The sequence below is a fragment of the Hydra viridissima genome, unplaced genomic scaffold (genome assembly GCF_058129835.1).
Source record: "Hydra viridissima isolate aposymbiotic clone 2 unplaced genomic scaffold, HvirCarnegie_v1 scaffold_6, whole genome shotgun sequence".
In the NCBI taxonomy this organism is placed as follows: Eukaryota; Metazoa; Cnidaria; class Hydrozoa; order Anthoathecata; family Hydridae; genus Hydra; species Hydra viridissima.
In genome coordinates this window covers 8,246,822-8,268,527 of record NW_028324305.1, presented here as the reverse complement: position 1 = coordinate 8,268,527, position 21,706 = coordinate 8,246,822, and the positions used below count along the sequence as shown (strand labels likewise).

Here is a 21,706-nt window from a genome sequence, read left to right as displayed (position 1 = left end):
AACTGACTTTTTTTTTTAATTTGGAAGTTAGTTAAAATATTGACGGGTGTTTGATTATTGTAAATTTTATGCAAATATTAAATTTTTGCATAAATATATATATTTAACTTAATTTAATTTTATTAAATAAAATTTTAAATGAAAATTATTTAAATAATTTTATAATAATTATTTATTAATGTTATATAAATATTATTGTTACAAAAAAACCATCCCCGTATTTATTTTGTAAAACTGTTTTGGTTGAGAAACAAAAACATCCCTCAAAAGGAGGTCACTCCGCAAAGTCCGTAAAAATTACCGTAAATTTTTTATTCGCATGTTAAGTTTCTTTCAAAAAAAAGTTACACAAAATCGCTAATTAAAAATTTTAAAAATGATGGAATCGGATAATGGTATCTTAGAAAATGTATTCAGAGATGATGACATCCAGAATAGTACTGATGAAGATGATAGTGATGATAATAGTGAGCATGAATTCAAAGGTTATTAAACTTTTTCTTCTCGTATTGTTTTATTAGTAATCATAAAATAATGCAAAAAAATGATGATAATAATAATGTTAAGCAACTTAAAATATGTGAATTCTAAACAACTTCCTGAAAAATCAAATTATAGCTGTTGGAGTTAATATCCAATAACTAATGTCTGTTATTTTCACCAGCAATAAAGAAAAAAATTGTCCAAATTTTTCAATTAATGTCATAAGGCTGTTATGATATACTTTAACCAAGTTTATATATATATATAGTATTTCAGCCATGAAATACTATGTTATTTAGATGTAATTAACATAGTATTTCATGATGATTGCTGTAAGCCATGAAATTTAAATACCATACATAGTTTCTTTGTTATATATATATATATATATATATATATATATATATATATATATATATATATATATATATATATATATATATATATATATATATATATATATATATATATATGCTAATGTGGTGATACCCTAATAACTGTTTTATATTCCAAATTCTAGGACACAATTGCCAGAAGTACCTGAAAATTGGGTCCCTGACAGGTGAATACGTTAATGTAGGTAAGTTGTTTTTACTTTTGCCCCTTTTTTGGTTGCCAATTAAGAAAGGTATATTTTAAGATATGTGCATTTTATACCTCAACAGTTATGATGTATTGATAAAATTCTTGTTTATTTGTTGTTTTTATTTTTTGATTTTAGGGAATATGATAAAAATTGTATTTGTATGTGATTCACCTGATGAAGCTGCATTTTGCTTAAAACAGTATGAACTGCAAACAACTACACGATATGCAGTTTTCAAAGTCGGAAAAAATTTTGGAAAGATAGGTTTTTATTATTTTAAATTGTTTTTCTGTTATTAAGATGTAATTAAAAAGTAATTATGCTGTTATCAACCTTTTTGAGTAGGTTTTTATTGTTACAAAAGAATAAAAAGTACATCAAAACTTATTTTAATCTATCTGCTAGTTTGTTGCATGATTTTTCATACACAAACTAGCAGAAAGTTACCAATTTTATTAAAGGGAACTATTTGATTTAGTATTCCCTCCAATCCTTCCCATCACTGTTGTGTCTGTGTGACAACACTGTTGTGTTGTCAATGAGCACTACCTATTCTTCTTAACTTCCCTGTTTCTCTTAGAGGCTTTTTTTTATTGTGGAGAACTAATTCCTAAAAGCTTTCCATTCTAACATCATTTCTAAGAGCACAGGCTTCCATGTACCTACTTTACCTGAGACTTTTAAGTTGTTTATGTGCTTATGATATTGCTTATATCACATTAAATCTGTATTCATTTATTTGGGCGTATTTTATAAACTCTCAGTTTTAAAGTTTTTTATGCAATCAGTGGCCTGGCTGGTTGCTGGGTTTTATCTTTGTAGATAATGTGTTTGCAAAAAGTCGAAAAGTGTTATGGGAAGATGATGTTATTCCATTCTCTGGAACACCTTACATGATTTCAACATCAAAGGTGTTGGACTGCCATCATGGATTTGATAGAAATTTAGCAGCCAAAAAGAAATGCAGAGAAGAAAATAAAAAAAAGGTAAATTGCTATTTTATATTACAAATTTTTAAAATTAAGTTATATAGCAAATTCAAACTTGGATTTTGTATGCATATAATGGTTTTACATTTTTGCAAAAGATTTTTGTGACATTACATACATACATACATACATACATACATACATACATACATACATACATACATACATACATACATACATACATACATACAAATGTCATTTACTGATATGTGCTATTTAACACATAATATTATTATTAATAATTCATCAATAATAACTGCACACAAAATGAATGAAATAAACAAAAAAAGATATGATGATGATGTCCAATCAATATTCTCTATATGACTTATCTGCATTATAATAGATAAATGGTATTATCAAACTAGGGCATTGCTGATCCTCATTACCACAAAAAGTATGTAGTTCTTCAGGACAGCAAGAAGTTTATGTGCCCAGCTCAAGTTGTTATGAGAGAAATTATACTTTTCCCAGAATTTAAGGTTATCATTTTTTTAAATTTGTTTCTATGTATATAAATATATATTTTTAAATTTGTTTCTTGGTATATTTTTTGTTTTATTTTAAGATTTTCACATTTAATTCAGAAGTCAGTTTGTATTTATAGATTTTAGAATCAACTGAATGGCGAAGAAAAAATGCATCAAAATTACTCAGAGATAGTATCAAGAATGGGTCATTTGAGAAAGATAGTATCATTAGAAAGATAGTGCTGGTAATAGATGATTTGCCTTGTCATGAAAATCATCCACTTGGGGATAAGGTATAATAAAATATTTTCTATTTCCAAAGTATAAAAATATATCATATTATTCTGTATCGTCTTAAGTTCAGCTTTTTGATAAACAGTTCAAACAACTTTTAGATTGAGCTAATTTCCCAAATGATAGATCCTCAACTTTCAATTCAGATTGAACAATATTTGAAAGAAGGAATTTTAAATCTCAGGGAAATGAAAAGATTGCTTAGGATTAAAGTAAAAGAAATGTTTGAAGATCAAAATCCCCCTTTCAATAATAGAAGATTTTTCCTAGAAATAAAACTATAAGATCACATATTGTAAAAGCACAACACAAGTTCAGGTATATTTTAATCTATTTAATATATATTTTTTAACCTTATAGAATAGGTCGATAGGAGAGTTGCTAAGCTGGTAGTTTTTATCTATTATTGAATACCTACACATAATTAAATAAGATTTAACATACAGATGTTAAATCTTATTTAATTACTTGTGTTTAGGTATTCTATGATAGATCAAGAATGTCTTTTAAAGAAGATTAACGCTTGGAAAGAAACTGATCCAACTGTTAATATATTTTTTCGACCAAAATGTGACCAAAATGTTGTGGCTAGTGATGTTGGAACATTCCTTTTTGTTTATCAAACATGTTGGCAAAAAAAGCTAATGAAGCGATATGGAGAAGAAATTCTTCTACTTGATGCCACATATCGTACTACAAGGTATTTGCTGCCATTGTTCTTTGTGACAGTAAAAACAAATATAGATTATCAAGTTATAGCTACATTTGTACTTGAAAATGAAACAAAAGTTTCAATATTGGAGGCGTTAAACATTTTGAAGTCATGGAGCCCATCTTTCCATCCGTCATTTTGCATGACAGACTACTGTAATGAGAAGATAGATGCAATTGAGACAGTTTTTGCAGGTATATTACATATTACTTGATATTATTTTAATTATGTGAATCCTAAATCAACTTGAAATTTCTCCATGATGGTATTATATATTTCTCTACTGAGGGGGCATTCCATGTCAAATCATCAAATTTTTTCCAATTTTTAACCCATGTTTTCAGATTAAGTTCATTTTTTTTACCACTAGTTAGACTTCATGTTCCATGAACTCTCTTAAAATATGAAGCATCAATTTTAAGCAGTAATTAATCATTTTTACTGACTTTCCTTGGCATGTTTTACATATGGTGATTACTTTTAAAAAGCCTTTACCAACATGTTTAGGTACACATGTTCTGATTTGTGATTTTCACAGAGAGCAGGCATGGGAACGTTGGTTAAACAAAAAAACCAATGGCTGTTCAAATCATAAAGTGGAAATACTTGCAATTTTAAGACGCATTGCCAGAGCATGGAATGAAAAGGTAATGGATCTGGCAATAACCTGTCTTCTTTCTTCTGATTATTGGGGTGCTAACTTCATTAAATTCAAAGAGTATATCTCAAGATATTGGCTAAAAATTAAAGAGGTAATATTTAGAAGGTGAACATCTGATCAATTAATTAGTCAGGTGTTTAACTATCAGTATGATACTATAAGTATGATACAGAGAAATGTAATAGTTTTAGATTTATCAATTATGATATGATACTATAAGTATGGTACAGAGAAATGTAATAGTTTTAGACTTATCAATTATGATATGATACTATAAGTATGATACAGAGAAATGTAATAGTTTTAGATTTATCAATTATGATATGATACTATAAGTATGATACAGAGAAATGTAATAGTTTTAGATTTATCAATTATGATATGATACTATAAGTATGATACAGAGAAATGTAATAGTTTTAGACTTATCAATTATCAAGTATGTTTATAGAGATGGGTTTGGGCATATCGAAGTGATAGATTTTTGGTGAATTGCAATACAAATAATGGTGTAGAACGACAAAACCAATCATTTAAATATTCATACCTTCAACGATATAAAAACTCCTCAATTACTAGCATGCTCACAATCCTAATTGAAGAATTCTTTCCTGATAAGCTAGAGAAGCTCTTTACTTTGTTTTTAGTTTATTTATATTTTACATTTATATTTTATAGGTTTACAGTAGTAGTTTCAGTATGGTAAAATATAAATTTGTCTGGAATTCTATAATTTAGATAAAAATTATAGTTATACATATATACATATACTTTTATAATGTCATACATACGAGCATTTTAATTTGCAATAGTAATGCGTGTCTATATACTAGTACATAATTAAACTAAATAAAATAGTAATGTAAAGAGTAGCAAATGTATTGCAAAAGTAAATGCTGTAGTTTTATGAATTTAAGCTTTTTAATTAATTTATTTAGCTATAAAGAAGCGAACCTTAAAATGCACTCCAGCTATAAACTCTATAATACAACTGTCCCTGAATATCTATTCAACAGACCACATGATTTTATCAAAAACTGTTTAGAGAAGACTGCACTTGCTAATGACTCTGAGATGACTGGAGCTTGGCCACAAAGTCATGGAGTATTTACGGTAAACAGTTTCTCAGGTAATAATGAAAGTTACACTGTAGATTTTGGAAGTGACAAATTGATGTCAAAATGTTCTTGCAAAACTTGGCGTGAATCTGCATATTTATGCAAGCATTTTTTCCTGGTATTTATAAGATTTCCTGAAACATGGTCATGGAATTCTTTGTCATCATTATATAGAAATTCTCCTTTCCTGACTCTGGATAATGATGATGAGAATACTGTATACATTCCAATCAATTCACCAACTCCATGTGAAGTTGGTGATGAATCAATGTTATACGGAGAGTGTTTGTCTCCGGCACTTAATGACTCGATGAAAAAAACCGTTGTAGCAACTTCAACTCTTTCACATATTCGCGATATGTTAAATCAGATAAAAAACTTAACATTTGATGTCGATGAATCAACTATTGATACCAGTGAAGTTTGTGAAGATTTGGCAAAAGTCTTAAAGAAATTTTCAAATGCCACCAAAAATGAAAATGGAATTCCAGTTAGAAAAGAACTGGGGGAACCCAAATGAATTAAAAGATATAAATAAAATATACAATAAATAAGTCTCCAACATTTGGTAAGTATTTTACATATTGTTTTACATGGCATTTTTTACATGGTATTATTTTATATTTTTACTTGTTACAAAATGACATTTTAAAGATCTATATTTTTCTTATCATTCTTTTTCTTTCGTTGATCTGATATTCCCAATTTTCTATGAGTCCCCTTCTCCTACTACTCCCATTTTTTGAAATGTTAAAATTTAAACTATCAAAAAAGATTACAATCTTTTTATTCGTAGCGTTAGAAAAGCGCTCAACAAAGTTACAACAAGATTTTAATAAGTCGAGTTCTCCGTGAAATGGGAGCAGCAGTTTTGGTATTTACTAACCCGGAAAAAGTCTGTTTAAGAAGTGATTTAATTTATTTGATTTAATTCTCACAAATCAGATAATATTTTACCTTAATACTTACTGTTTTACGGGGATAGATGCGGTAGCGGAGAAAGAAGACGGTACTGGGTAATTTTCAACAGGGGAATGAAGATGACAACAAAGTTGGAGAGTGGAAGGAGCAAATGAGTATAGTGCTTATAGTCGACTCCCTGGCTACAGGACATGATTATTAGTGAAAAATGTAGACACTTTCTTGTATTTGTATTTAAGATTTGACATTGAAAACAATCTGTTAAATATTAATACCAGAAGTAACATCTCAATAGTTATTAACATTCAATTGTTAATAACTTTATTTTTAAAAAATTGTCTGCGCAGTATCACAAAAAACTATTTCTGGCGGAAACCTTTTAATCTAATTATCGGTTTCGCCAAAACTACTGGATTATACTCGGGTTTAGGCCTACCTCTAGTCCAATTTGCATCGTAAAAAAAAAATCTTTTAGCAAAATATGCAGCAAAAAATCTAACATTAATAACATTTAAAACCTTCGTTTCACAAAACTCAATATAGTTGTATCAAATTTGAAAAATTCATTTCCATTACCAACCCACGGACGTAAAAATACAAAGTGCAAAAATTCTTGGCCGTGTTTTGATCAAATTTACGGTAGTTTTTACGGACATTGCGGAGTGACCTCCTTTTGAGGGATGTTTTTGTTTCTCAACCATTATATATTGGGTTGGGGAATATATTCGTAGCGTTTTTATATTTTATTTTATTTTACAACGATTTGTTTCTGTTTGACAAAGAGTAAATATTCATTCGATAGAGCTCTTTCTGTTCTACAAAACTGTCCTAATCGTCTTTTGGAATAATTTAATTTTTTGTTACTTTTAAGGCTTAAAAATGGAATATCCAGGAGGTAAAAAACAACATTTTCGACACCTACTTTTCTTCGCTTTTCATCGAGGCCAAAAGGCTGCTGAAGCAACCCGGGACATTTGCAACGTATACGGAGACGGTGTCATAGGTGAGTCCACTGCACGAAAATGGTTTGCAAAGTTTAAAAATGGCGATTTTGACGTCGACGACACACTTCGCAGCGGGAGACCTTCTGACTTCGACGAAGAGCGTCTCAAAGCACTTTTAAAGGAGGACGGTCACCAAACAAGTCGTGAATTGGCCGAAAAAATGAACTGTGATCATAAAACGATTCTCAACCATCTTCATTCAATGGGATTTGCTGAAAAATTGGGAGCCTGGGTACCTCACGAGTTGAGCGAAGTAAACAAATAAAATCGCCTTCAAATTGCTTCTCAACATCTCGCCCGCCATCGAGCAACACGTGGTCATAAACAGCGCTTTTTGTATCGAATCGTCACGGGAGATGAGAAATGGTGTCTATACATTAACATGAAGCAAAGGAAGGAATGGGTGGCACCAGGAGATACGCCAAAGCCCAGAGTCAAGCGTGACCTTCATCCAAAGAAGATCATGATATGTGTTTGGTGGGACTGAGAGGGCATGGTGCACTGGGAAATGCTCGATAGGAATGTCACGATCACCAAGGAGCTCTACATAGCCCAGCTACGCCGCGTAAATGAAGCTATTCAACTGAAAAGACCTCATCGACAAGGCCAAACCATACTCCTTCACGACAACGCCAGACCCCATGTTGCACAAGTCGTCAAAGCTACACTCCAAGAGCTCGAATGGGAGGTCCTTCAGCAACCGCCGTATTCTCCGAATCTTGCACCCACAGATTACCATCTTTTCCGATCTCTGTTGAACCATATGAGGGGCGTTAAAAACTGGGTCAATAGCTTCTTCGATACTAGACCGGGCGATTTTTGGCGGAAAGGCATCGACAAATTGGTCGAGATGTGGGAGGAGGTCGTAAACAGCGATGGTGAATACATAATCGATTAATTTATTGTTATAAGTAAAGATTTCCCTTAAATAAAAGTCTTTGATAAAAACGCTACGAATATATTCCCCAACCTAATAGTAGGTATATGCGTATCTGCGATATACGGCACCGATTTTAAAGATAAAATCTGTGACCATTTTTTTACCGCGTGCTCGATGTAGCCCGAGAAAAAAAAACCGGCTAATACTACAAGGAATCTGTTTAACTTCCTGCTAATACGGCTAATCCTAGTAAGTTTTCGCTTAATACGGCTAAACTTATTAAGTTTCCCATTAATCATGACTAATGAAATTCATAAACGTCATCTGTAGATGACGTTTATGAATTTCCTGCTAATCCTAGTAAGTTCCTACTAAGTACCTACCAGGATTAAGCGAAATACTTAGTAAGTTCCTAGTAAGTTTTCGAGAATAAAACAAGAATAAAAACGAGTTTTTAAATGTTATACGCCATCTTTTATTTATTCAAGCGGAAGTCAAGTCAGCTCTGAAATAGCTTTTTCAGATTCAATAGTTTGACTAATTTTTGTAATTATATAGTAGAAAAGCTCAAGAACATTTGGGGAAGATGGCGTGGCTTACTATTAAATTGATGATTTGTTTGTTAATGATTTATAATGTGGTTTTAAATGTTAATTTTAACTCGATATAAATTCCAGCATTTTCTGTATCTTTCTAGCATCTTCTGTAGTACAAATTCAATCATTTTCTGATTTATAGTAATACGTATGGTGATGTGTTTTTTTATTTCTCATTTTTTTCTTGTCTTTATTTATGATTTTATATTGTTTACAATCTAACTCTTTCTTATATATATATATATATATATATATATATATATATAGGTACGCGGAAATAGCGATTTACGGAACCGATTTTTATGCTAAAATTTTGGCTCTCACTTTTTTAACTTTTTTTTGAGGCAGCGTGAGGCAGACGTAGTTTTGTGGAGTTTCTTTTTAGAAACATATATGCACATAGATACTTTTTGGAAAGAAGAAAGACTAATCTTCACTTTTTTAAAACTTTTATTATGTTTACTAAACTTTTTTATGTGATATTTTGCTCCTAAATATTAGGCTGATGTTCTCTCTTGAATTTGGGGTCGAAGAAATGTAAAGTCCGCTTTTTTTATTATTAAAATAGTTTCTTTCATGTATTTTCTACGCACATGCCAAATTTCAACGCATGATGAAGATTAGCAATTAAGTTAAATTTGTGTTTTACCAAGTATACCACTTTTTTCAGGTAGCTCTAGGCAAACGGTTTTTTGAGGTGGTTCTTTTTAGAAACATATATAAACCTTGACAACTTTTGAAAAAAAGAAAGGTTAGGCTTGTTTTTTATATCACTATTGTGTATCGCTACGATACTTTTTTATGGAGTATTTTGCTGAGAATTTTGCATGAAAATTTCGTTGATGTTGTCACTTGGACTTGTAGTCGAAGAAATGTAAAGTCCGCATTTTTTATTATTAAAATAGTTTGCTTTATGCATTTTCTATGAACATGCCAAATTTCAACGAAAAATCAGGATTAGCAATTACTCTAATTAGTGTTGGACTTTAGGTACCTAATTTCGGTTTTTCTGTTATTTTTTTTTTTAAGCGAAATCCGGGTGGGGGCCGAAATCTGGATAAGGGGGGGGGGGATTCAAATGAAAATCTTATTTTCAATTATTTTGATTTATATTATTAGATTTAATTTAATATGGACAATGCCAACAAAAATCTTGTGGCTACACTAACAGGTAGTAAGTTCAATTTTTTTTTCTCATATCCAAAAATAATGATAAATGTAAAACCTTAATTGTTATTTATATAACATATAAAAAAAGATTAATGTTTCAGATTAAAACTGTTGGCATTCAATAGGAACAGCTTTAATATTTTAAAACACTAACATTTAATATTTTAAAAACACTAAGAAGTTTTTTGTTAAGATTAATCTAATGAAGTATGTAATATACTTATTCATATGTGGTTTATTATAAAACATATCATTCAATGATAATCATTGTTATTGTCTTTTATCATATTTGAATTATATACTTCTTTATCTGTGGATTAGTGTTTAAATCATTATACAAGCATGTCTAACATTTATTTCTTGTTTAGATCCTACCCAGCTTTTTGTAGATTTTTTAAGATTTCGTAAGTATAAGTCACATAAATATTGGGTTTATTAATTAAAAAAACATTTTCATAATCACAAAGAGAAACTAGTTAAAATTAAGTAAATATTATTAAAACATTTATAATATCTTCCTATATATAGAAACACTTAAAAAACTTAAGTTAATGTTCTTTACTTATTGTATACTTATCTTTATCTGTGTTTATTGTTTACATAAGTTTATAACCATTCCTAATTTTAGCTTGTTGCTTATAAAATAATATCTTTATATTTGAATAGTTATATTTTCATTGTTTATTTTCATTTTTTTAGTATAGTTGTTGCACCTTGAGCAGAACAGCTTTAACGATTGTTACATTTGTAACTTGATGTTGACAATTTCAAATTATATTGTGTAAAATTTTTTTAACATTTTTAGTCGAATCTACACGGCCTACTGCTGGTAAGTTTGTATCAGTTTGTATATGTTAATGATTATTGAATTAGTTTTTAATCTGTGAATAGATTTCAAAGAATACCAATTTCAAAGTCATTATTTTGCAGTATTTATTTTTTATTACAAATTTGAATTTTAGTTACATCCTCGTCTTCAACAAATGGTAAGTTTAATAACTATTACTTTTTAATATGTGTATATATTTTTGACGATTGCAATATAAATTTTTTATTAAATAATTTTTAAACTTAGTTCCTTCTACATCTGCTATAAGTGGTATGTGTACAAATTTTTATCTTTCAATATGTTTATCTTGGCAATTAGAGTATTTTTTTTTAAACTACAACTTTGATAACCTTTAGTTACATCTTCATTGGCTACTACGACCAGTAAGTTTAAAAACTATTATTTGCAAACATGTACACTCCTTTCATATTAATTGCAAATTTTTATAAAAACTTTTTTTATCTTTAGTTACATGTGCACAACCTTCTGCTGGTAAATTTATGATTTAGAAATGTTTCTGAATGATTATCTAATTTATGTTTCTATTTATATACACTATGTAATGCATTAGTATTGTGTTATCCCTCAAAGTGCAGTAGAATGAAATGACCAATCTCATTAACATTTTTTAAGCTATCATTGATTAATATGTTGTTCATATTATTTATTCAGCCTATCACTTTCACAATTAATTTTTTTATGTTAAATTTTACATATTGCTTTTAAGTACTAATCCACTACAACTAGTAAGTTTAAAAACTATTATTTGCATACATGTACACACCTTTCCTATCAATTGCAAATTTTTATAAAAACTTTTTTTATCTTTAGTTACATGTGCACAACCTTCTGCTGGTAAATTTATGATTTAGAAAAGTTTCTGAATGATTATCGAATTTATGTTTTTATTTATATAGACTATTTAATGCATTAGTATTGTGTTATCCCTCAAAGTGCAGTAGAATGAAATGACCAATCTCATTAACATTTTTTAAGCTATCATTGATTAATAGGTTGTTCATATTATTTATTCAGCCTATCACTTTTACAATTAATTGTTTTAAATTAAATTTTACATAATGCTATTAAGTACTAATCTATTTACTTATTTCTCTTTTTCCATAAACTCTATTTAAAACCTTTATTCATATATATTTAAAATTTTTTTTTTAGGTTGGATAAGACTGGGCGGGGGGGGGGGGGGTTGGGGCGTTAAGTATGGCACATGCCCCGCCCCTAATGTCAATTTATACACCACTTGTATATGATGTAAAGTAAGAAAATATAATTTAAACTTTTTAACACAAAATATAATCAGTGTTTTTTAGGTTAAAATATGTTTAAGAAATTCTTAAACATAGTGAAATGTTGCATTCGTAGTGAAACGTGTGCAAACGTAGTGAAATGTTGCAAACGTGTTGCAAACGTAGTGAAATGTTGCATTCTTAATAAGAATGCAACATTTCACTACGAGGGTGTTAAAACATAACAAAGACGTCCACCCTTTAATCTAAAAAAGACCACTAATATTTGGAAATGGAATGGAAGCAAATTAGATTAACTTTTTGTGTATAAAGATAACATATTTTATCAGAAAAACACTCTTTCGTGTGAAAAACTTGTATTTTTTAAGGTTACGATGGTGTTCCGGTTCCCCCTCTGGCCCTCTATACACCCCTTCTCTTACATCTATCTTTTGATACCAAGGTTTAGGCATTTTGATAAGATTTGACAAAGTTATAACAATTTCAGTGAAAAAAAAATTTTTTTTGGAACCAATTTCTTAAATAACTCAATATATCGAAAATTTGCTACTAAAAACGTCATAACTTTTTTTTAAATTGTTCGTTTTTAATAATTTTTTCACCTTTAAAATACTGTATTGAAGGGCTTTCTAATGATATATAACATTTTAGTATATGCTCAGTTTTAAAAAATCAGTCCACGTACTTAGTATGTATGTATGTATGTATGTATGTATGTATGTATGTATGTATGTATGTATGTATGTATGTATGTATGTATGTATGTATGTATGTATGTATGTATGTATGCATGTATGTACTTCCTACATATACCAAGTATATTACACAGAAAATGAATCATAAAAATTAGAAAAGATTAGGTGAAACATTAAATTCATTTTCAAGTAAAAACCAATAACAAAAAAATAAACATAGCAACAAGACAACTGGTTTAACATATTTTCATGTGAAACTTTCAAACTAGAAAATGATTTTTGTTTTGCTTGAAACAGCTGCAAAATATTTAAAAATCTAAAACTTCATGTCTAATAAAATGTAAATTTGGTCACATGGTTTCACCCGACAAAAAAAATCTTAATTATTCTTATCGACTTTATTGCTCTAAGTGCCGTTAACGATGATTGCTTCTTTTAGTAGTGTTAGGGACGACGCCGGAAGATTATAAAAAACGTCGGATTTTCTGATCGTACCATCAATCACTAATTGTACAAGTGGATAATAACAATTATCGAAGTGTACTAGATTGAAAATTACTGGAATAGATGTGCATAGAGATCATTTTGTTAATTTTTAAAGATATTCTTCTTTTTCAGAAAAGACAAAATCCGTCATAACCCATAACGTCGTAAAAAATTAATATTTTAATTTTTGACAGCTTTTGCCTGGTAATGTTCATTTTAGTGAGTTGTTTTCCAAAAAAATTTATGCTCAAAAGAAATGTTTGGTGGTGCAACCGAACACTCATAAAAACGAGACATCCTTAAATCACCCGAGTAGCGATAATGACTTACGCAGATTTATTAATCAGATTGATTCATGGCCGTCTGTACTAACAGGCCTCGTACTCAGGTGATTTGAGGCCAGTCCAAATTCTTATGGTAGTTCGTCCTACCTTCTACAACTCCTTTTTAAAAAAAACTGTTTTTGAAAAATTGTTGTCCAAGCTGAATAATACTTAGAAAAAGTTGGGCTAAGTTGAAAAAAATATTATTGACAAAAATATGGTGGATGACGCATATTGTCCTTAAACTTAAAGATGAATGTTTCAAAAAATAAGGGTTTAAATTGTTAAGCACAACTTTTCTAGTTATCTACAAGCTAAAAGACATCGATATTGAATTATATTATTTTTTCATACTTTGATTCAGAAGGTAGGGTAGAAAATCCGACATTTAATAATTTCTTTCAACGACGTACAATGAAGTGTCGAGAACTCGGTAATACTTAGCGATTTTGTTTTGAAAGGCTTTTTGATGACCGCATAAACAGAATGGTTTCTGTCGGTGGAAGTTATTCGTAATAAACAAAACCGAGCGTGCGGTCACCATATATACATATAAATATACATATTTATATGTATATATTTAGTGTTAATACAATTTATTATTTTTAATTGGTATTTAGAATTAAATAAATTTGGTTAATAAGTTTGCTCATTTGTTTTTATAATTTTTTAAAAGGTACTTATTTTTATGTCTGCATTTAGAAATAAGTTCAGTTTTTTTTATTTAGTAAATTTTCGGTTAGCGATATATAATAGAAGTCAAAAGTACGACTCGTTTTCAAGTTCGAAGCGGTTGCCGTAACTATAGTTTGTGTACTTTTGACTTGTGTTAGACATAATACAGATATATCATTAGCGATAAAGAACAGAAGTCAGAAATACAACTCGCATTGTACTTTTGACTTCTATTGTAAGATTTGTACTTTTGATATCTGTTAGTTATCGCTATATGTAAAATAGCTATAAATAACAAGTTATATCTTTCATTAGCGATAAAGAACAGAAGTCAGAAATACAACTCGCATTGTACTTTTGACTTCTATTGTAAGATTTGTACTTTTGATATCTGTTAGTTATCGCTATATGTAAAATAGCTATAAATAACAAGTTATATCTTTCATTAGCAATATAGAACAGAAGTCAGAAATACAACTGATATTGTACTTTTGACTTCTATTGTAAGATTTGTACTTTTGATATCTGTTAGTTATCGCTATATGTAAAATAGCTATAAATAACAAGTTATATCTTTCATTAGCAATATAGAATAGAAGTCAGAAATACAACTGATATTGTACTTTTGACTTTTGAAAAAAGAATGTGTTTTTTTTAAATTGCCGGTGAATTCGGTGATTTGTTTCCTTTTGCAGGGCAATTAATTAGTTACAATATCTATGTTAGTAAAGCCGGTCTAATCAGAAAAAAACATGCTATTATTATTTAAACACGTTTAAATTTCGTACTTTTTCTTTTTGGGGCTGGTAGCTTATGATATTTATTAAAGCCTTTATGCTTAGCTCCTTTTCTTATTTCATTAGACAGTAGTGGCAAACAACTTTCTTTAGGTACAACACTTTTAACACTTCTGATGAGTTTATTTAACTCCTTATATATGTTCTCAAGAAGATCATCATCATGTTCAATAAGAAAACTGAGACTTCGTAATTCATTCAAAAGGCTTCTTAGTGATTCAGTAGTAATAGATTTCCTCCCTGTATTTCTTACCTTTAGAGGATCTGCCATCTCAAACACTTCATTTTGCTTAGTAGTAGATGCTTCATATTCATTGTTGGAGATTTCACTTGCATAAGTAGATATACTTGGTATATCATTAGTTAATTTTGTCTTTGCTTTATCAACTTCAATATCTAGATTTAGATATGGAGACATTCTATACAAAGAAGAGATTGATTCCCAGTTCCAACAAGGATACTTTTTGAAAACAATGAAGAAATGCTTGCAAGGATAATATGACCTTTTCCAATCCATGCAGGTACAACTAGGCATTTTGTTTTTATCCCCAAAATCTATCACATAATTTCGCTCTGTGTTGTCTTTGAAATACCGCAAAGAGAACTTTCCAGATCCTTCAACTGTAATTCCTGTTATCTCTAAATTATCAGCTAGTGATTTCTTAACAAGACAATGTTTCAGCATTGGTCGAGGGCGATCTATCATCCAATCATCAATATCATCAGAGTAACGCATGTATTTAGAGCTCATTAACCGATTGTTGTCAATATAGCTATAAAAAAAAGTTATTTTTTTAATTATGAAATACGTATTTAAAAATTAATTTATCACGACTTTATTTAAATATTTTTTATCCATAAAAGATATTGAGAAAATTAAAATTTATCAGTAACATTGTTTTAAGCTTAAAATACCTCTCATACTTATCACAAAGAAAATCCTCAATCACTACAGTTAACATCCCACTGAGAGAACTATTCTGGTGATTTGAAAGATATTTATGTTTTAATGTGTTGTGTTGTCGCTCTACACCATTGTTTGTGTTACAATTTACTAATAAACGGGTCTGACGATATGCTTTCACCCAACGCTGATTATAAAAAAAACAAGAAGCTATATTTAATGGAACCCATTATGCCAAAGTTATCTTATATTGCTTGTTTTAAAATGATATTTTAGGTAAATTAAAAGGAAGAAGAATATGTACAATCATTTCAAAAGAAATAAAGTTTAAGTATCAAACTCCCAACAAATAAAACTTACATGTTTTATTGGTAACCAATATCTTGATATATAATCTCTTAGAGTTTCTTGATTTTTCCAATATGAAGAATTTTTCAAGTTTTGTATTGCAGCCTCACATACTTCAAGTGTGTCTGCACGTGCTATCATTCTGAATAAGCATAAAATCTTTAACCTATCTTCCACTAAACCATTAGATTTTGTTTTTAGCCAACGATCCCATGCCTGCTCACGATGAAAATCACATATAAATACAACGCAGCCTAAAATAAACATGGATATAAAATAAATCATTAACTCTTTGTTAATGTTACTTTACCAGTAAATTGTAAAATTTTTAAGAACATCAAAGGTTTTGCAATCCAATTTAATGCATATGTAAATTTTCACCTTCAAAAACTTTCTCCAAACTTTTAATTTCTTCAACGCAATAGTCTGACATTCCATATTTAGGATTTAGGTCAGTATTCCAAGACTTAATAAATGATAGAGCCTCACTGATTGAATCCTCAGTTTCATTTTCACATACAAATAAACCAACAACTTGATAATCTATATTGGTTTTTACCACAAAAAAGAAAAGTGGCAATGCATAACGGGTGGTACGATATGTTGCATCCAGCAACACTAGTTCATTACCATATTTAGCCAACAACCTTTTCTGCCATCCATTTTGATAAACAAAAAGTAAGGAGGTTTCTTTTGTACCAGTTAGTCTCACATTGTCATCATCATAGTCACTGTCTATACTAACATCTTCTGTAAAATTCCCTGAAATTTAAAAATGTTGGTTTTGTAAAAGCAATTGAGAAAGTGACTTGTGATAGCAATTGGTAAAAGACTTTAAAAAAAACCATATTAATGACAAACCTTTCGGTCTGAAGAATATACTTATAGTAGGATCTGCTTCCCTCCATTCCTTAATCTTTGACTGGAGACATTCTTGATCAATAAGAGATTTACATAACTTCCGTCTAGAAATTGTTATATGATTATGAATGGTTGAATTCCGAGGAAAGAACCTTTTATTTGAGGATTCCGGTAGAACGTGACCAGCTTGATTAAAATTGTTCTTTACTTGGATTTTTAATAGACGCTTCATTTCTTTTGTGGTCAATACACCTTCTTTAACATACAGGTCAATAGCAGATACTAGTTCAGGGTCAATTCTCTGTGATATGCCAGAATCCTTAAAGACATTTGTAGGTATGAATATATTCTGATTTATTTCAAAAGGACAGGACTTACAATTAGAAAAGATCTACTAAAAATCTGAAACAAAATGGCAAGAATAAAGTACAAATACCTTGGTGATCATATGACCGTTATGCGACAAAATATCTGGTATTTTAACACAAAACTTTCTGATTTTGTTGATTTTCTACTCAGTTGATAATGATAAAGCATCCCGAAGCTCCTTTGATTTTTTCTTTCTATTTCTGACAGTATCCACTATAAGCTAAAAATTACAGGTTAGCATACATACATACATATATACACACATACATACATACATACATACATACATACATACATACATACATACATACATACATACATACATACATACATACATACATACATACATACATACTGTACTTACTTTATATTCTGGAAATTCTAAGTATTCTGTTATAATGAGTTGTACTGGACAATCAAATTTCTTGGAATTTTGTATGCGAGTGTATTTTCTTCTGTAATCATGATCAATGTTCTATCAAAAGTATTTATTGTTAAAAATAATTATTTGATAACAGATATTCTTAACCAGAGGATATTGGTCAAAAAATCATAAAGCATAGCAAATCTATTCCTGCTTTTTCTGAAGCAGTATATATACCGTGAACCTCACCATCGCTTTCCCCTTTTGTTTGTTAAATTCTTTCAGACTCAAGTTTCTGTCATACCCATGTTGGCAATCTAGGATTTTTGTGCCAATCATCATGAATGGTATACCAGAAAATTCAATGGAATCAGTTGACCAATAAACTTTGTGGGGTTTTATCTTTACATCTAAAAAAACTATGTTTGTTAATACTTTTAAATAGTAATTATATTTAATAATTAATATATATATATATATATATATATATATATATATATATATATATATATATATATATATTAATATACCAGTATTTCCGAAGTCTTTGGTAGAAAAGGATGTACTAAATCGAACAGTATACTTAAGTTCATGATCTTTAATAAAATTGTGTGCTTCTTCCAAACTAAATGCAGTTTTGAAAACCTGCATAATCAACAATTGTGCATCACTAAACATAACAGAGGTATTAACGGTGTATTAATAAAAATAAATAGTAAAAGTTTAAACATATATACATTTACGTGTGTGTGTAGGTTTATATATAGATATGTGTTGTATATAGGTATATATATAGATATGTGTTTGTGTGTGAAACAATGTAATTTTTATCAAGTATTTATCTTCTTTTTTTTAAAAAACAAACTTAATGTTGTGGTTAGCACGACTTGTTTTCATGTAACATCTTACAATAGAAGTCAAAAGTACAATGCGAGTTGTATTTCTGACTTCTGTTCTTTATCGCTAATGATATATCTGTATTATGTCTAACACAAGTCAAAAGTACACAAACTATAGTTACGGCAACCGCTTCGAACTTGAAAACGAGTCGTACTTTTGACTTCTATTATATATCGCTAACCTAAATTTTCTTGATCTAAATAAGTAATAATTTCAAACTTTTTTGTTAACAAAACATACATTTTTGCGATATGTTCTTATAGGTAGGCGCAGTTTTTAGAATAGACCAGTTTAATTTAAAGTTAATATTTTTTTTCTTTTAGTTGCCAAATATATTTTGACAGCATAGTCTCTTTTGAGTACTTTTCATGATTTTTTTTATTTTTTAATGTACTTGATGGAACTTCCTGGTCAGAGAAATATATTAATATTTTACAATGCTTACTATATAACTAAAAATAATTATTTACAAGTATATTTTATAATTATATAGAAATGTGATTTATTTTACTATAGGAGGATGGATCCTGCTTAAATACAACACATTGAAATTTGACTGATAGCATGTTTAATTTGTATAGTAAAGATAAATAAAACTGGAGAAAATAAAGAAAAAGAAAATGTTTATTTAACAAGAATGAAAATATTGCGAGAAAGAAAAAGATCTAGATTTAAAATAAATAAATTAATAAAATCAGCAGTAGTCTTTAGTAGACTGTTGACACAATGAATTTAACCAGTTTGTTTGGAAGAAATAGAAATCGATTTATTAAATTCTTTTGTAGTAAAATTATTATTATTCGAAATACATTATAAATCAATGACAACAAATGCATGGTCATTAATTGAATTAACAAGTAATTTACATAAATTTATTACAAGCAGCTAAATAAGTTTAAAGATTATGGCATTTGTGGAATGTTTATATACATCAAAATGAATTGGAAAAACCTTTGAGATTGGTTTTAAAAACATCTTTTGTGATATTATTGGAGTAATAGTTTATATTCTAGTAATAAAGTTTTGTTAAATAGGATATGATTTGTATTGATTATCATTATTTAATTTATCATAATTTTTTATTTATTTTGTTTTAACAATAATCATCCAGTCAATTGATTTGTTAATTTTTTGTTTGTTTAAATATTATCTAGATTATCTAGATATTGTTTAGATATTTTATATATATATATATATATACATACATACATACATACATACATACATACATACATACATACATACATACATACATACATACATACATACATACATACATACATACATACATACATACATACATACATACATACATACATACATACATACATACATACATACATACATACATACATACATACATACATACATACATACATACATACATACATACATACATACATACATACATACATACATACATATATACTTGCTGCCAGTTTCTCTTTTCTCAGAATCGTCAAGAAGTCTTTCTATTTTCTTGTTCTGTTTTGAACATTGAGCACTAATTTAGTAAAATACACTAACACAATTTACATCCAATTTAAAAAATCTATTGCAAATAATAAGTATTCAAGATTTGAATAATAAATAATGTGGTTTGTTATAAATCATTATATTATATACAAATTCATAACATGTTATGAACTCATGATATACAGCGGAGAAAATAGAATTAGCCTCACCTTTATTTTTTGTTCTAATTTAACAAAAATCGCAGGTAAACAATTATGAAATCTACTTTATTTCTTATTACTTCTACTACAACTAAAAACTTTATAAATTGGTATGTTTAATTAATTCCAAATGGAAAAAAAATTAAAAGTTTTCAATTTGTGGAGAAAATTGAATTAGCCTCATTAACGTTATATACAAAAAATAAAGAAAATATTTTGTTTTTACGCTCATTTAGTATTTAGTATAGCTTTCTGAATTTTTAATGACTTCAAATATGCGGTTTGACATACTAGTCACAAGATTTTGGATAGTTTCTATAGATATTTCATTCCAAGCTTCTATGATACGAGTTTTCAGCTCCAAGGTGCATTCAAATTGCTTACCATTTTCATAAACCTTTCTAGAAAGTATTCCCCATAGATTTTTAATTGGGTTAAGATCTGGACTACGTGCGGGCCATTCCATTACGTGAATATTTTTTTCTCTAAACCAAGCCTTTGTAAGCTTTGAATTATGGATAGTAGCATTATCTTGTTGGAAAGTGAAAGTTTCACCCATCAATTCCTCACCATGTTCAAGTAAACTTATTTCTAATAAGTCAATGTAGTCCTGTGAATTCATTTTTGTTGAAATCCATTCCAGTGGAAGTTTTCCAGCAAAGGAAAAAGCCCCCCAAACCATAACATTTCCACCCCCAAAGTTACGACTCATCCGAGTTTCTTTCTCTTTTCGAAGATCGTGCCAGTAATATTGATAGCCATCAGGACCATCTAGATTGAACTTTTTTTCATCACTAAAGAGAACTTGATGCCACTCTTCTTGCCAAGACATGTGTTCTTTCGCAAATTGTAATCTAACTTTTTTATGACGAGCAGTAAGTTTTGGTTTTGGTTTACGCTTTTTCCAAACTGTGTTTGGATCTTCATGTACGATTTGTCTCACACGTTGAACAGATACAGGTAATTGTAAATCAGCACGAATTTGAGATGCAGTCGTGTGCTGAGCAGCAGCACGACGTACAATAACTCGTTTAGTACGATTATCAATTTTACGTTTGCCACCACTTCCCTTATAAGCTCCATAATTAACGCCAATCTTGAAGTAATTGTTAACCACTTTTGGAGATCTTTTAATTTTCTTCGCAATTTCCCGATTAGATAAGCCTGTATCTTTGTATGCTTTGATTACTGCTAATTCTTCATTCGTTAAACGCTTACCACGTCCCATTACAAATTAAGGTATCAAAAACCAAATGTTAAAAACTTTATGAGCACTGATTTCACAGTCTTTGTTTAACATACAAATAATAATAAAAAACTAACTCACAAA

General features: G+C 29.1%; 2 protein-coding genes, 1 long non-coding RNA gene and 1 pseudogene across 13 annotated transcripts; 3 read left to right on the top strand and 1 right to left on the bottom strand.

Annotated features, from left to right (window-relative positions):
- Window positions 1-286: 286 nt before the first annotated feature.
- On the top strand, window positions 287-6,506 carry LOC145201495 (uncharacterized). 4 transcript variants are annotated; one of them, XM_090091544.1, is made up of 12 exons: window positions 287-485; window positions 1,004-1,063; window positions 1,205-1,333; window positions 1,892-2,055; window positions 2,427-2,540; window positions 2,666-2,821; window positions 2,924-3,140; window positions 3,301-3,728; window positions 4,042-4,286; window positions 5,134-5,881; window positions 6,110-6,221; window positions 6,299-6,506. In XM_090091544.1, exons 1-7 carry the CDS (start codon window positions 377-379, stop codon window positions 3,104-3,106), a joined length of 915 nt encoding a protein of 304 aa, XP_089947670.1. In that variant the 5' UTR covers window positions 287-376; the 3' UTR covers window positions 3,107-3,140; window positions 3,301-3,728; window positions 4,042-4,286; window positions 5,134-5,881; window positions 6,110-6,221; window positions 6,299-6,506. The 4 variants fall into 4 exon arrangements, with proteins under 4 accessions (XP_089947670.1, XP_089947668.1, XP_089947671.1 ...); XM_090091542.1 differs by having other exon boundaries at window positions 6,110-6,506; XM_090091541.1 differs by lacking the exons at window positions 287-485; window positions 1,004-1,063; window positions 1,205-1,333 and having other exon boundaries at window positions 1,929-2,055; window positions 2,405-2,540; window positions 6,110-6,506.
- Window positions 5,156-5,986, top strand: LOC149886880 (uncharacterized). Its single transcript, XM_090091548.1, has one exon. It carries the CDS (start codon window positions 5,156-5,158, stop codon window positions 5,831-5,833), a length of 678 nt encoding a protein of 225 aa, XP_089947674.1. The 3' UTR covers window positions 5,834-5,986.
- Window positions 6,507-9,914: 3,408 nt separating the features above from the next.
- On the top strand, window positions 9,915-11,904 carry LOC149886879 (uncharacterized). Of its 7 annotated transcripts, XR_016453682.1 has the most exons (7): window positions 9,915-10,288; window positions 10,690-10,713; window positions 10,847-10,870; window positions 10,960-10,983; window positions 11,070-11,096; window positions 11,182-11,205; window positions 11,545-11,904. It is a non-coding gene; the product is annotated as an uncharacterized LOC149886879 (long non-coding RNA). The 7 variants fall into 7 exon arrangements; XR_016453683.1 differs by lacking the exon at window positions 10,960-10,983; XR_016453685.1 differs by having other exon boundaries at window positions 10,213-10,288; window positions 10,584-10,713; window positions 10,847-10,983.
- Window positions 11,905-14,918: 3,014 nt separating this feature from the next.
- LOC145189323 (uncharacterized) lies at window positions 14,919-18,806 on the bottom strand (annotated as a pseudogene). The gene is made up of 9 exons (XR_016453670.1): window positions 18,331-18,806; window positions 18,050-18,210; window positions 17,801-17,911; window positions 17,504-17,656; window positions 17,068-17,386; window positions 16,588-16,968; window positions 16,219-16,460; window positions 15,870-16,045; window positions 14,919-15,727 (listed from the first exon to the last, which is right to left on the bottom strand). The product of XR_016453670.1 is annotated as an uncharacterized LOC145189323 (transcript).
- Window positions 18,807-21,706: the final 2,900 nt, after the last annotated feature.

Excerpts from the sequence above, each read along its gene's own strand:
- LOC145201495 (XM_090091544.1), top strand. The coding sequence starts at position 377 with ATGATGGAATCGGATAATGGTATCTTAGAAAATGTATTCAGAGATGAT. Across the intron at positions 1,334-1,891 it reads AAAAAATTTTGGAAAGATAG|ATAATGTGTTTGCAAAAAGT; the intron begins GTTTTTATTATT and ends TTATCTTTGTAG. Across the intron at positions 2,822-2,923 it reads ATCATCCACTTGGGGATAAG|ATTGAGCTAATTTCCCAAAT; the intron begins GTATAATAAAAT and ends AACAACTTTTAG.
- LOC149886880 (XM_090091548.1), top strand. The coding sequence starts at position 5,156 with ATGCACTCCAGCTATAAACTCTATAATACAACTGTCCCTGAATATCTA.